Here is a 16635-nt window from a genome sequence, read left to right on the forward strand (position 1 = left end):
AAGGTTTGTTCGTTTTTATTTGTAGCCTGCCTTTATTATTTTTAGAAATAACTCCAGGTGGCGAACATAACCAATGCACCTTCTTCCTCCTATATGCCCTAGTACAACAACCCTGTGAGGTGAGTTGGGCTGAGATAGAGTGACTGGCCCAAAGTCACCCACTCAGCTTTCATAGCTAAGGCGGGACTTGAACTCACAAGTTTCTGCTTTCTTGCTTGATGCTTTAACCACTAGACCAAACTGGCTCTCATGCATCATAGAAAGAAATAGGCCAAGTTTTATAAATAATGATAGATTTTCACAATAGGATGAGTCTCAATAAAAACAAAACAGCTTCCTGGTAGTTAAGTAATGTATAAATCTACAAAAAATGAAAAAATTTCCTTTATAGGATGGTGGAATAATGGAGTGTGAGGGATTGTCAGAAATTAACAGCTTTAGCTCTCCAATGTAAGAGCTCAGAGAAGGTGTACAGGTAGAACTTACTTACCCACTGCTTTGATTAGTGACTGGAAAATTACAATGGTGAAAAAACAAGTTTTGCCACCCATCTTTACATTTACAAGTGTCATGTGATCATAACTGGGGCACTTCTGCAACTAGTGCACATTTACAATGGTTGCAGCATCCCACGGTCATGTGATTGTCATATGTGTGCTTCCCAACTGGCTTGTAATGAGCAGAGCTAATGGAGAACACAGAAGTTAAATAGCAAGTTGCTGTGATGACCCCGGGGCATGGCACAAAGGCAACACAGTCAGATAATCAGCTTTATTAGCTTCAACTTTGTCCCCATTGTCCTGGTTACCTTCTGACTGGAGAAAAACTCTCCCAGGAACAGTCTTTGGCTGCAGAGAATCAAGTCCAAAGTGCAATCAACAAAAACTGTAATGTTAAGTCCAATAAAGGCAAAATGAGGTAATTAGTCCGGCAGATCAGGAGCAAGAATTCCAGAAGCGAAGGCACAACAATAACTCAACATGATTGGAAAGACGCCAGGAATGCAGATAACCAAAGTAAACACAAGATAAACTGTTGTGGTTAGCCTGCAGCAGGTGCAGACAGCTGAGGAGAGTGAGGACTCAGATGAGGGGCAGGACCAGTAGGGAGTAGACTTCTATCTTCAGAATTTGTGGGGCTGGCAGCAGCAATGAGGAGGTTCCCGAGGAGCCTGTGCCAAGTGCGCATGTGCACAGGATTGCTCGCAGGAAAGAGCAATTACAACAGCATGGGTGAATCGGGAGTATGGCTGCAAGGTAATGGCCCTCCTTCAAGCAGATAAAAGCCAGCTGTGAAACAAACATTCTTTGCAGAAGGCAAAGACGTTTTGAAACTCCAGCCTCATGGACATTCCGGTATCCTGAGTTTGCATTTAAAGATTCTGGTATTGCAAATTATTTCTTGTCTGTTATCTTTTGGCAGTCTTGCACAGTTTGGCAAGGCTTGTGCTTATTACAGCTAATTATTTTGCAGAAGCATTACAAGATTTCTATTCCCTTTGGATTGTGTTTGATTTGTTGGAAAAGGGCATGGGTCAGAACATAAACTCATATTTGTTCCCAGCAGACATCTTTTTTTAAACTCTCTCAGCATGCATCTCTTTTAAACTCTCTTCCCAGGTGTGGCTAATGAAGGGAATCAGGGCCCTTTCCTCCCCCATAAGCCATGCAACCCATGTTGCTCTCTTCTCCATTCCTCCCTGCATGCCTAGGATGAAGAGGGAGTGGGCCTGGGTCTTCCTCTGAACTCCCTCTCCCTTGTTCTACCTCTCCCCTACTCTGCCCAGCTGGACTTTGCCCTTCCCCAGTTTCCTCCACAGTCAACGGAGCCACACTCCCACTCCCTTTTAGCTGTTTGTCTTCCTCCTTGGATTCAGACTCCGTCAGGGGCATGACAGTTGCAATTCCATGACATCTCACCTAATAACCACAGTAATTCACCTAATGACTGTGATATTGTAAGCCAATCACAGTCATGTGATTTTTCTTCTGAGCGACCATACCTCTTGATGAAGTTGCCAATCCTAATTGGGTTACTAAGCAAGGACTATCTATATATTACTCATAGATTCATCAAAATTAAACTAAGCATATGCTGCAAGTCAATATGTGATTTCTGAGTGTTAAATTTTGACGCATCTTTTTCTTTTTGTTCTTTGTGTTATTCCCCTCATATCACAGGGTCCACCCTCTGCATCACGAGAAAAAAAAGAGCTATGAATACAGAAACTGGCAATAGGTTAGCTGGAGAGCATGGTTCTTACTGGTTGCCCAGTGACTACTATTGTTACTCCATTTGGGTAAACTATATTATGTGTTTATGTAGCAGTTTTGCATTCTTCTCTGTCTCTCTGTCTCTGTCTCTGTCTCTGTCTCTCTCACACACTCTCTCTCACACACACACATCTGAATACATCCTCCTGAACGTTTGCAACTTGCATAGAAAACTATTGTCCTATCAATAAACAAATATTTTAAGGGCTCTTATTCTCTAAAAACATAAGTGTACTAGTAATGGATCAGTCCCTCCAAGTTCTGCAGAATTAGACTCAAGAGTTTCATGTCATTACTTTGGAGATGGCTGTATCATTGCCAACCTGAACAGATTTGCCATGAAAAAATGTTGAGTTCTTGGACAGGTCCTTGTAGGATCTTCATAGTAATACCAAAGTGGAATGGAATGGAATGGAATGGAATGGAATAGAATAGAATAGAATAGAATAGAATAGAAATATTTATTGTCACTTTAAAGGTTGACTCAGCCTTCCACTCTTCTGAGATGGATAAAATGAGGACCCAAATTGCTGGGGGCATTAAGTAAACTGCCTACAGAGGGCTGTAAAGCACTGTGAAGCAATATAAGTGCTATTGTTGTTGCTATTAAATGTACACTAATCAGCATACATTAAAATGAAATTTTGTAGCATTCAGCTCTCAAAAGATAACCATTATGCATATACCCCCCCACACACATCTATGACACAAAAAAACATTACAGTCTAGGTTGAATGTATACACATGGAGAAAAAAAAGAATCCTGTGAATTTACAAAATGGATGGCATAAGGAACAAAGCTGCTACAGAATCTAGTAGTCCCGCTATGGATACTTGAAAACCTCCTCCCAGAGGAGAGCACCAGAAACAAACTGTGAAATGGGTGTGTGGGGTTTCTAACAATGCTTCGAGGTCTAAGCACATAGCTCTTATAAGCAGTATCCTGAATAATGGGAAACAAGTTTCCTAAAATCTTCCCAGCTGTCCTTTGCAACTCAGTGATTTGCAACGGTTTTCTAGCCCAGGATGGTACTTTTTATTTATTTATTTCCTAATCTAGACCAGGGGTGTCAAACTCAAGGCCTGTGGGCCGGATCTGGCCCGCAGGGTATTTAGATCTGGCCCATGGAGCTGCCCTGGAAGGACTGGCCTGCATGCCTCTACTAGCGAAAACGGGCTCCCAAGATCCATTTTTGGCTGCAACGACCTCCTGCAATCCTCTGCCAGTGAAAACAGAGCTTGGGAGGGCTGTGCATTTTCACTGGCAGGGGGTTGCAGGAGGCCGTTGCAACCAAAAATGGAGCTTGGGAGCCCGTTTTCGCTGACAGAGTGCTTGGGCCATCACGGGTGCCGACACAAGTGATGTTAAGCTGGCCATGCCCCCCCCCCCCAGATCAAACTCAACTCTGATGCAGCCCTCAATGAAATCGAGTTTGACACCCCTGGTCTAGACTATAGTTTTGGGTACACTTCCTGATGGTTTCAATCTACATAATAAACATTTCAATCTTGCTTAGCCTTTTGAGATCAGCCAAGTTCAGCTAGGTGCTGTCATTTATTGGCAGTGAGGATCTAGGATTAAAACTCACTCTAATATAGAAATTTTACAATTGGATTATCATGTGAATGGGATCTTAATTTAAATTTAATTGATATTGAGATGTATAGTCTATCATATTACTGGATTTTCAGTGCCCTTAGTAAGAGTAAACATATCTGCAATAAAATGCATATGAACATTTTAGTATTTTTTTTGTAGATTCCAGACAGCCACTTATGGCCAATTTTAGAAAATTCTTCTTTTTCCTTCCAAGTCTCAAACCTGTTTTAAGTTGACTGCAGCTGCAGTTGACTTCACAGGTTCTTATGTAAGCAGAAAAGCAAAATATAAATTAAATATTTTTCTTGGCCAAAATACAGGCATTGTTTTCTATTGCTTGCGTTAGGGACTTTTTCAACTTTCTAGACTACAGCTCTTGGATTTCCATTCAAGCACTGTTCAGACCCAAATATGCATAGCTGCCTAGCCCAAGGAAGATAAACCAGATGCTGTAATCTAGATTTTGAAATCTAGATTCTGCTATATGTATTCCTATTTAGACAAGGAAAACAAGAAAAAGGAGATTTTATAGTTACGTTTATGGTTATGTTAAAAGCAGTTAAAGCTCAGTGGCAAAATACTAAATGGGATTGGAATCAAAGCCACAGTGACTGATCACTGTGAAGTCCTGCCTTATCATTTATCAAACATGTTAATATTGGCCATGTTTACTTGGAAAAAAGACATTCACTCTTCAGTGGAGCATTTCTTTTCATATTCTGTCAACTCAGTCATGGTCCTTTAACCTAGCTTCCAAAGGCGGGAAGGAAGGCTATTTCTACCAGTTCTTGCAAATGAGACCACTTGAACCATTTAGATTAATGTAAAAATTGCTATGTTTTTTAAAGGATGTCATCTCTTTTTAAAAAAATTCTCTCTTTTCAGACCATTTTACTTTTGTGCTATTTATTTACATGAATATATAATACAGCACAAAAAGACTCAGAGTGGTTTACATTTTGATGAAACAGATAAAAACAAGTACAATAGATGTAATCAGTATAACCAAACCCACAGAAATCAAATTGCCATCAAGTGCATTTACCCCCAAAACACACAGGAATGGAGGGAACAGGACTGATGGGCCTCTTCAAGAGGCATATTATTCTACAGTGTGAAGGTTGCCACCAAGAAAGCATGTTCCCACCATGCATTGGAAGGACTGTCAGTAGAGATGCACAGGATAAGTTATTTTGGGGTCCTTGGTGTTCTCTGAACTTGGTTAAGGTTTTTTTTTTTGGTGGATGTTTTATTACCAAACTAGGTGACAGTGCGTTGATGGTGTCATCTAGTTTGGTAATAAAATGTCTACAAGAAAACAATCAAATTCAGAGAATACCAAGGACTCCACAGTTCAACCCTGAGCTACAAATTCTTTTTTCAGGACAAGCTACATTTAGTGAGGAAGACCCTCCAAGAGCTTTGTACAGCTTTATAGGTTGCAACCACCACCTTGAATTGAGTTTAGAAGTTTATTGGCAATTGAATCTTATTGTCTCTGTTAAGAACCAGACCACTGCATTTAATATTATCTGCATTTTCAAGTTGTTTTCAAAGATAGCCTAAGCACAAAACAAAGAGGGCATGAGTCACAGTTGCAAATATTTTCCAGTCCCCAAAGGCTCACTGGAAGTTATGTGGTCAAGACTTTCCACTTAGTGATCCAAAGGAGATCTCAGTCCAAAGACTCAGAAATCCAAGAAGTCACAGATGTACTCCCACCTTCTCCAAAACTAATCTAGTGACTGGGATTGAATCAGTTGGATCAGTTAAAACAGGGATATTGGGTACAAGCTTGTTTGAATCCATCAGTCCTGTTTAGTTCCTCCCGACTGGGAAGTATTCAGATCTATTTTGTTTAGGATCTCTTTAGCTGAAACTCCATCAGCATATCCCTAATCTTCTCCTAAAATAGATTTGGGACTGGGCAGAAGTTGTCTAACACAACTTGATCAAGACACTCTCCTTTTGTAATAGGCAGTACTTCTTAAGAAAGCTTTAACCACCTCCGAAATCCATACACACACCTTTAGAGAAAATAGATGGACCAATAGCTCCAGCTTATACATGGTATAACTCATGTCACAGATAAACCTATCTGGTTCCTGGATTGTTACAAGATCAAAATAATGTTACTTTGAGTCACAAGGCATTATTTGATCTAGATTTCCCATTTAACTCTGAGCAAATACGTTCTGCAAAGGGTTGTGGAGATATGTCACAGTGGCCCAAAGGGCAATCTTCATCCGTCTTTCCCCAAAATAGCACAGGTAACTCCCATAAAGGTTGCTGGATACCAGTCTTCAGATGCAGTAAGAGTATAGTAGAAGAAATGCTTTGCTGCTTCTATTCCCACAGTATTTTCCTGTGGTGATATTCACTTGATTTGTTTTCTACCATTATATTGCTGTTCGTTTCAAGGTTCAAGTACCTGGCACCAAAAAGCAGTTGCTTGGGAGCAATCTCATCTAACTTCCTAGTGACAAAAGAGTACAGTGGGACACATTCTTTGATTCTCTGAGGAAAATTTCTAAGTACCTTCAGAAAACTCTCTGGATTCAGCTGGCTTCTTAGTCCAACTGCTTTGTCTGAGTTTGTGTGAGATACCAATAAGCATGCATACAGAGTAATCTGATCATGGCAAAACACTGACAACTTGTCCTCCATCTGCTGATCACCACTATTTTAAAGTAAACACCATATCCTGCGTGCAATCTCTTATCTGCATAAGACCACAGAATGCTTGGGGAAAACCAGTGGTGTTTCAGTATATATATAAATTAAACAAAAATCACCTCAAAGGCAGAATGTATCATGTATCAAGCACATCAAATGTGTATACATCCTGAGATGGAAACAGTGCAATCAAACAAAATAGTCAGTTTAACACTGCAATTTAATAGTTAGAAACTGGGGGACCATGAGTTTTAGTCCTGCTGTAAGCACAAAGCCAGCTGGATGGCTTCGGGCCCGTCATTTTCTCTCAGCCCTAGGAATTAAGTCCACTCCAACTTACTGGCTTTGTATTCTGAGCCAGGACCACCAGTTTTATGAAGTCAAGATGCACTAGTGAAGGAATAAAGAAAAACTATGAACAATTCACTCCCACAGAAACATGTCAACCTTCCTCATTTATCAGCCGGAAGACTCAAATTCAAGAAATCCCCACTGGCACTTGCACAACATCTGCCTAAGATCTTTAGTATTGTTTCCCAACAGAAAGCCAAATACAAAGAGTCTCAGCAGATGCTGTGTGAGGTACATATCCTAATTGCTAATTTGCACCTCATACAGCATCTGCCGAGACTCTCAGTATAAATGGGGCATAGTATCTTCCCCTCAAAGTGACTGCAGGGTCCTGCATCAAACTGTAAATCAACATGGTGACCTGCTGTAAGCTGACGGCATATACTGGTCCAGGATGTATTTTTTAAAAAAATAAACACTGTTTCAATGGTTAGATGGCCCTAGACACTGGCATTTGGACATAGACCTTAATGTTTATATTTTATTGTGTTTTCCTAATCTAGATGAAATATGTGTGTGTGTATATATACACACATACACACCTATATATATACACACACACCTATATATACATACATACATACACATACATACATACTGCTAGTCCATGTATGATATGCCATACACTAAATAAATACTAAATCCTAGGAAGCAGGCAATTGGCAAACCACTTCCAAACTCTTGCCAAGAAAACCACAGGGACTTGTCCAGGCAGTCGCCACGAGTCAAAACTGACGCAAAGGCACGCGCGCACAAACAAAATAACATTCACTTCAAAGTGAATTCTGGCTCAAATTTCTTCCTGATCGGGGCTAACCAGGAATTGCACCCGGGGTGGGAAAGAGCAGAAAATCTTTAACCCAGATCAGGTCTGCCACCCCAGCTCTGCCCGCGTCTCCTTTTGTTGCCTTGGCTATCTATCAGGTAGTTCAGGAAGCGATTCTTGTCCGTCCCTCCCGACCTCTCCGCCTCCTTTAGTCTTCCACGGGTGTGGCGCCACCCCGCTGCCGGCAGAGGCCGCTGTGAGGCCATCCCGGTGGAAGCCGTAGGGACGGGAGCCGTTCTTGTCCTCCGGTACGCCAAGCCGTCATATGACCCACGGACGCGAAGAGGCAGAGGGGAACAGCTGCAGCCGCCGGGAGTCGGTCGGTGTCGTGGTGACGGAAAGGCGAAGCGGAACGAGTGGAGCCGGCGAGGCGGACGCAGGAGAGAGACGCGGGGCTGGGCTGCTGTCGCTGCCACCATGCTGGCCTTGTTGTCTCGGCTGCTGGACTGGTTCCGGTCGCTCTTCTGGAAGGAAGAGATGGAGCTGACGCTGGTCGGGCTGCAGTACTCGGGCAAGACCACCTTCGTCAACGTCATCGCGGTGAGAGAGGCTTCGGAGCGCCCCTGCCCCGCCCCGGCTCGGCTCTTTCTGCCCGGCCGGAGTTTGGGGAAGGGGAAGCGAAGGGAAAGGGGTTGTCCCGGGGCTGCTTCGCCGCTTCCAGTGGGAATCCAGCGGGACCAGAAACTGGCTGATCATCCTCTTTTTTTTTTTTTTTAATGAAAAGTGCCACGGCACGAGAACGTGTCCCACGCAACCTGGGAAGGGGTGGGGGGAAGCCATTTGGTCTGCAAGTGCTGGCTGAAATGCTGCCTTTACGAGGGTGGTTTGTAACAGGGTCACGTACGAAAAAAATGCCTGCAAAGAAGAAAGATCGATGCTTTTTCCCTCCTTCCCCGATCCCGAATCTTTCCCCACGCACGATGTTTTTTTCTCCCCTCTTATGGGCAGCGTTGAGCTATCATAGTTTGCTATCCCGTGGTTTGGGGGAGGTTTTTAAGCTTCGTGGCGTGGGGATGCTGCTGCCTGTAGGGACCGAGGCTTCGTCTTCTTGGGCATGGGGTGGGGCTGAGGATTTTTTTTTTTTAATTTTTAAACCCTAATTGTTCTTAACGCTTTGGAGACGACCAGCTTGGTATCTTCGCCTGGCTGGACCGGAGCTTCCTGCGTAGCTCCTTTGCGATGAGCAAGGTCAGGATCTGCTTGCTCTGGATTACCCTCCCGTCCTTGGGGCTGTTGTCATTCTGAGTCTTTCGTGGGTGTGGCATCCCCCCAAAAGGAATCGTCTAATCGTGGAGGTTAGAGGTTCCCAGGGTGGCAAAGACAAAAGGCGTTTGGGTTTATGGCATTTGACTTTATAGTGCTCTTTTGGGTTTGCCTGTCTTGTCCCTCTTTTGAAGAAATCGGGACACAAAGGTTTAGACTTGACATTTAATGTCAGATCACTTATATGTATAGAGATTGGCCTCATTATGTAGGACTGAATATGGTGGGATCAATTGGAGAACTCAGGACTGTCCTGGAACGTGTCTGAGATTTTCCAGGAAACATACAGATGGCTCATTCATATACCAATAGTTGGTTAGAAATATGCAAAATTTATTGTACCTTTTAACTACCACCTGTATCATTTAACCACTGCCTGTAGTCTTGCTTCCCTAAGTGAGAATTCAGGCTACCTCTTGGGGAACTAGCAATCTTCTTGCACCTCAGAGGCAGGGTATTCTGTAGTTATAACAGATACTTTTCTTTGTCATAGTCTTCATTTTACCTCAGCTGATTTTCTTCTCATATACTATTGAAACAATTAGCTCTGCAAACTTAAGGATGTATATTTAAGAGGTAATTCTCAGTTCAGTGAGATAACTCTCAAAAAAGTTTTGTAAGTTGCAGTCTTAGATGCAAATAGAAATCTTTTGGTATGGTTTGGATTTGGGAATATGATTCTTCATCAGAGATAATTTGAGCAAAAATTACAGTGGAAAAATATGTTATAGTGATCCATACAGCTTCTTAGAACAGTGCGTTATATCTAATGCTTTGATACTGGAATAAACTGTGCTGAATTTGTTTTTATGGCATAGTTAATAAAGACTGAGGGGATTTAGAAAGATAAGAGTTAGGGAGTAGCATCTATGATAGTCATATGATACAACAAAGTCACCTTTTACTTAAAGCAGCAACAATAGGGTGGGGTCAAACTACTGATGGAAACTGGTTGGGATAGATTAGGAAATGCTTTTGCAATGGTACAGTTTAGAACATGCCTGTTTAATTTAGCTGTTCACTTGATTATGCATGCTGAAATTAGTTCAAAAGTCTTTGTTGGTGTTTTTTTAATGTGTTAGTTTGACAGAACAAACAAGATATGTGTGGCCAAGCTGGGTGATCCTGGTAACAGTATTGTTCACTGTTGCTCTAGAATTATCATTTTGGTATATTTAAGGTATTTGTAATGTTGTAATTTACAGTTTTTGAATTTGTAATGTTATGATTTACAGTTATAGTTTGCAGTATAAACTGTAGCTTCATCACATGCTAAGTTATTCTTTACAGCCCCCCTCAATATAATAAACTTTGTAAATATTTTCTATTTTTGTTTATGAAACTTAAAAATGGACCCTGCTTGGATTTTATTACATTTGTATCAATAATGTGTATAAAAAAATAAGCAAGGCACCAATTATGCTTTGTAGAGTATGCCATTTAAACTTGCCCTGAACTTAGGCAAGAGTGCATTTGTAAATATATTTAAATGAGTTATCACTCTTACTAGCAAACTGTGTAAGTATATTATCTGAGATTGAAGCAGGCAATTGAAGCAATTTTAATCTTAAAATTCATTGATATAAATACAATATTCATTGTATTTTTTAAGTGTGGATACAACCCTAATTCTGACAAGATTTTCAAGTGCTTCTTAAGGGAGTATTTAAATGAAGCTGTCCTGTAGGGGTTTTTTTTTGTGTGTGAATTAATGTTCTAGGATCTAATCTGGGTCAGTCACTGGAACTTCTGCTGGAGAGAGGTTCCCTGAACCTCCCAGCATGAGTCTGAAAGCTCAGAAGACCTCTGGTCCCAGTAACTGACCCAGATTATTGGATCCTGCAACATTATTCTGGGATCATAAACACATCATGACTAGTTTCAGCAGTTTATCTGCACTTAAAAGATACGAGCCACTCTCTTAAAGACAGCAAAGTCCACATTTTGGACAGAAAGGATTGCTGGTTTGAAAAAGGAGTAAAAGAAGCCATTGATGTTAAAATTGAGCAGCCCTCTCTCAACAGAGGGGGAGGAATACAACATCATCTATCTCCAATCTACAACACAGTCCTTTCAACAGTTCCAAGAAGGCTCCACTCAGGTGACCCTGATGAAACATAAACCTCCAGGTGACCTTAATGACTCACTAAAAGAATGCAAATGACCAGCTGTCTGCAAGGAATATAAATCCTTCCATGCCCCACTATCCAGTCAAAGTTGAAGAAGCTTCTTGGATGAGAAGTGAAACATATTCAAAGAAAAACCAAAAAGTCCAGTTGCCTTTTGAAAAAGCACCTTTGGGACAACCATGACCTGGATGATTGAGAATCTCCATAGACATTATCCTGGGACACATATATTCACATTCATTATTAATGTTCAATTTAGGAGATGAGCATGTTGACATGTTCTTTTTAATTTGGTTGATACAGGCAGAAAAGCTTTAGTATAAACTAGGTAAAATAGGATCCTAAGATACATTCTTGTTTATTGTTTGAAGGGTCCCTGGCAGCAAAACGCTATTTTCAGGAAGAAGGTAGCTCATATATATATAGGTTATTGAGTAGGTGCTTGAAGATCCTACTCTGTTTGATTCACCCTTTTATTCCAGGTCCTGTATTTTATTTGGATGGGTATAGGTTAGAGTTAGGATTTAAAGCTTAACTAATTGAACATTTTCCTGAAATAATTTACTTCTAAAGTGGGGAAATCATTGCAGATTCCTTAAGGATTGTATTCCTATATAATTTTTCTTTTTTCTTGATGTGATAAGTTGTAGTATTGGGAAGTATGTTTAGCTTTGGGCATAGACATTGCTAAAAATTCAAAAGTTTGGGTGTGCAACCACAAATAAATATGTCCTGAAATTGATTCTGAATAGGGATTTCTTCTTTAAATTTAAAATATATTGATGACTTCTGTTGCTGATAAAAGAGAAGTAAACTACACAAGACCGAAATTAGCCTACTTGCCTAGGCAAAAGAAAATAACAGGAAAATTAGGCAAATATTCACGGAATATATTTCTATGATCAGCACTCAAGTGCTAAATGTATTGCTATGACAAAGTTTTGTGTTGGTATTGTTTGATTAGAGATCTTTATCAAAAGTGGCAGCAGAATACTTGAGTTAATATATAGCCAAATTAAACTAATAAAACATGATCCTGAATATCTTGTTCTTTGACAATTATATTACTTTTTTGAAGATTACAAAGCAAATACATTTAAGCGAGGTAGTTATTGAATTATAATGGTGAAGCCAAAATACCATATCAGCAATGATTTATGCTAGTTTCTTATTCCAATTATTTTTTGAGAGGAGAAGGCTATGTTAGCTTCCTTTCAAAATAATCTTCAAAGTAAACATGCCCTCTTGTAACCTCTTGTAACCTTTCAAATGAATTGTCAGCTATCTTTAACTTGGCATACGTGGCTGTATTTGTATAGATGAAATAAGATTTTGTTTTTATTGATGAGTCAAATTATGAGGAAAAAAATTGCTTCAACTGAGTTGCTATTGGTAACATAATTTTTGTTTTATGAAAGGGACCTTTTTATCTTCAATAAAAATTGGTTTATTATGGAATAACAAGGAGAGGTTGATATACAGATGTGGAAAGAAGGGAGGGTTTTGTATATAAGAAAAGTAAACTTAAATTCTTAAAGCAGAAATAGAATTCATTATAAATGATAGACAGTTATTTGTTAATTCAATTTGTGTAGTCGTAGGATTACCAGATCTGAGCATAAAAAGTACGGATAACCACAAAATAACTACAGAAAGCCCTAATTCTTGGCTGTCATGTTTTGGTCATACTGATTTTTTTAAACCCCAGTTACATAGTTATTGTTTATTTCTTAGTTGAATAAAAAGCTATTAAAATGTGTCTTCACAAGTCCATTGATTAACTTTAATAATTAACTTATTGCTTACTTTATGTAATGCTCTCTTCTAGGAGTCGACTAGGCTCGTATAAGTCCCAAATAACATGATCAATATTTTGAATGATGTCCAGAAACACTTTGAGAATAACAATATATCTGGGTTAACAAGTGAATTATGCATATATAACTAAATTTGGATTCAGCGCAAAGGCTTTGTTGTCCTTTGGACCATACCTTATTGCCATGTGGCAAATGCTACATTGTTTTAGATGGTATTATAAACCTGCTTTAATTTTGTATTGGTCTTCTATTGATAAGAATAATATATCTCCAATAACATGATTAAATTAATAATTTACAGTAATTTATAATTTGCCAAATTATAGGCTCAGGCCTCTGTGGCTTATTTTGTATTGGTGTTCTTGTACCCTTTTAATATTTATTAAATGTTAAAAGATTGTAAGAATCCTTTCCTAGATTGGAATTGATACATATTTAATGTTTATTACTTTATCATAATTCTTGTATTGCAAGTTTTGTTTAAGAACTAAAGTGAATATAATGGTCAGAAACCTAGATAAAGTTTTCATTTTTTTTCCTTTGGGAATGAAATTAGACTGATTTTATATATCTTTTCTTTTGGGTAGTAAAATATAGAATAGTATTATAAATTGTATATGGCATTAAAAACGGTATAGTTATATTTATGTGCAGCCATCATTGTAGCAAGGATCTCTGGAACAATTTCACTTCTGTTAATGGTAATACAGGTAGTCCTATATTTACAATTCATTTAGTGACAGTTTTAAATTATAATGGCATTGAAAAAAATGTCTTATGACCATTTTTCACATTTATGATTGTTACAGCACACCTATGGGCACATGATCAAATTTCAAACACTTGGAAATTGGCATGTATTTATGATGGTTGTAATGTGCCAGGGTCGTGTGGTTACCTTTTATGACCTTCTGACAAGCAAAATCAAAAGGGGAAACCAGATTCACTTAACAACCATGTTACTAACTTAACAGCTGCAGTGATTTACTTAACAGCTGTGGCAAGGAATACTGTAAGATGGGCCAAAATGTTCTTAAAAACTGTCTTGCTTAGGAAGACAGGAATGGAAATTTTGGCCTCTGTTGTAGTTGTAAGTTGAGCATTCCCTTTTCACTGCAAAGTAAACCTTATGTACAATGTAGTTTCTTATGCAGTCATCAGTCAAACTGGATCATGACTTATTTTCCAAATGAATGTAATAGTATTACTCATGAAATACGATGTTACAAAACTGGATAAATTCAGAATATTTAATAAAGCTGAAATCATCTGTTATGAAGCAGAGCATGCCACTCCATTTAGTGTATTAAAGCAAAGGTTGCAGAGTTGTATCTGCTCTTCTTCTAATTTTATGGAATAATATTTGTGGTTGTTAGTGATTGCCAACATCTGGTCACAGATGCTGTTTGCTAATTTATGGCTATTGGGGCCAAAGCATGCGGACACTTCCATGGCTGATTTTGATATATGAAGGTTTAGCAGTGATCTTTGCTAAACCTTTCTTTTGATCTTTATTAAAAGCCTACAGATGACTTATGCAAAGCACAAACAGCTCTAAATAGGAAAAGGAATGCAAATAATAATAATAATAATAATAATAATAATAATGAAATGGCTTTTCATAGGAATATATATATGTATGTATATATGCATGTATGTATGTATATATATATATATCTGTATAGATATATATATGAGATATATGTATATGTAATATTTGTATATATCACAAGTGAAAAGGAAATTACAGCTGTATTTCAGCTAAAGTATGCTTGCAAATAAGGCAACCAGTTAAAGCAATGCAACCCCTCCCTTTAAAACAATAGAATCTATTCAGAAATCACTGTTGATTTGTGTAGCATATTGGCAATAGGTGGAAGGTGTTGAGGGAAAATGTTTCTGATTTATCTAGACAGAGATGTTGAGTTTCCTTGTGCAGCCAGGTGAAAAAAAATTATCTTGGCCTAAAAATTAATGTTTCTGTTTTGGTCATATATACTATCATGGTAAGAATAACGTCAGTTTATTTATACAGTTATATAGAGCATTCTTTTCCTAAATGATTCAGATGGCTTGCAAAACAGAATACAGTGTTTAAAATCATTATTGATCTACCTTAATTAAGTCAGCCCATTGCCATCAGTGCATCTATTCATTCTGTGAAACATCATTTTGGACACAAGAAGGTGAAGGCATTCTATATCTTGAGTGATACGATGTTGTGGGGTGGGAAAGGAAAGCCACTGGGAAGGTGTATCAAGGTTTCACTACCCTTATTTCCAGGGAATGGAAACTTTTAGCGTTGATTGATTATTGATTATGGACTAGGTCGTTTTAGGCTCCTAGGAACCACATCGATTTTCTCCATGTCAATCCTTATCTTGCTCTTTCAGGTCTTGCAATGTGCATTGATCGCCATCATAATTCAATCCACCCATTAAGTTGTTGATCATCTTCTTCTCCTCTATCTTTCCCAGCATTAGAGCCTTTTCCAGAGAGCTAGGTGTTCACCTAAATGCATCTATCAGTTTTCTTGGCTATCCACAATATACTTAAGAGTCTTCTCCAACTTCAGTGTTCAAAGGTATCAATATTCTTCCTATCCTGTTTGTTAAAGATGAATTTTGCTTCCATAGAGTATCACAAGAAATACCATGGCTCGTGTGATTCTAATCTTTAGCATAGTTGTATAGATCTTTAGCATCTTTAGATTGCACATGGCAAGGTGAATTTGGCCTGGGTACCAAGCCATGTAATATTTTAAAGCAGCACTTTGAATTGTACTGGAAACAAAACAGTAGACAGCAGTTTTACTGTTAAACATGTCAATGTTCATTTAGCGAATGAGCACTTCATTTTCATTCAAATGAGCACTGGAAGCACCCATATTTTTTCAAAGGCAGCTCCTTCTAATACATGCTACAATTCTTATTACCTGTTTTCCACCTAATCTGAATATTTAATAGCAATTTACAATCCAGTAGGCATAAAACATTAAAATCACAACTGAAAGCAAAGAAGATATCCCAATAAAAAGTATATGCAAACAATATTTAGTTTTTGTTGTTTCAGTTGCAATTGATTCTATGTGATGAACCAACTATTTATACATAATAAATACCAATGAAGTAGTAATAAGCAACAATAGATCATGCCTGATCTCACTAAGACAACAGTATTATTCCTTGAAGACTGTTGAGTTCTAAAACAGATGGTCCTCAGTTAATGACTTTTCATTCCGTAACTGTTTGGATATACAACAGTGCTAAATAAGTGGTACTTAATGACTGGTCCTCAGTTCTGGCCCTGCAGTTATGCAATTGTGATCTGGGACTTCAGCAACAGGTACACATTTCCAACATGGCTGTTTTTTTGTAGTCATGTAATTGTGACCAAGCAGACCAAGCAGAGTCAATGGGGAAGGTAGCAGGAAATTGGAAGTCAGAGCCACAACGAGATCCTTGTTTAATGTCCAATGGTGATTTGTTTAACTGTGGTGATGGTAATTGGAAACTGCTGGAAGTGTCAGAACTGCCATCACTAAGCAGCATGGTGATGTGACACTGCACTTTATGCTTAGTGATGGATATTTCAATCTCACCATTGTAAATGTTAAGTGAAGACTACCTATAGTTTTAATAAATTTTCAGAGGTGCTAAGAGAAGAGGCTATTCTTATTTCCTATGAAGAATGCTTGTTT

General features: G+C 38.7%; 1 protein-coding gene across 1 annotated transcript in view; it reads left to right on the top strand.

Moving 5' to 3' along the window:
• The first annotated feature begins 8014 nt into the window (after positions 1-8014).
• ARL8B (ARF like GTPase 8B) overlaps positions 8015-16635 on the top strand; it is a 34976-nt gene continuing 26355 nt past the window's right edge. The window contains exon 1 of the mRNA XM_026722616.2: positions 8015-8266. Within this exon, the coding sequence (XP_026578401.1) occupies positions 8144-8266 (123 nt within the window). The 5' untranslated portion in view covers positions 8015-8143. The remainder of the gene's footprint in view (positions 8267-16635) is intronic.

The sequence above is a fragment of the Pseudonaja textilis genome, chromosome 2, assembly GCF_049901715.1.
Source record: "Pseudonaja textilis isolate UNSWEBS1 chromosome 2, rPseTex1.2, whole genome shotgun sequence".
Classification (NCBI taxonomy): Eukaryota; Metazoa; Chordata; class Lepidosauria; order Squamata; family Elapidae; genus Pseudonaja; species Pseudonaja textilis.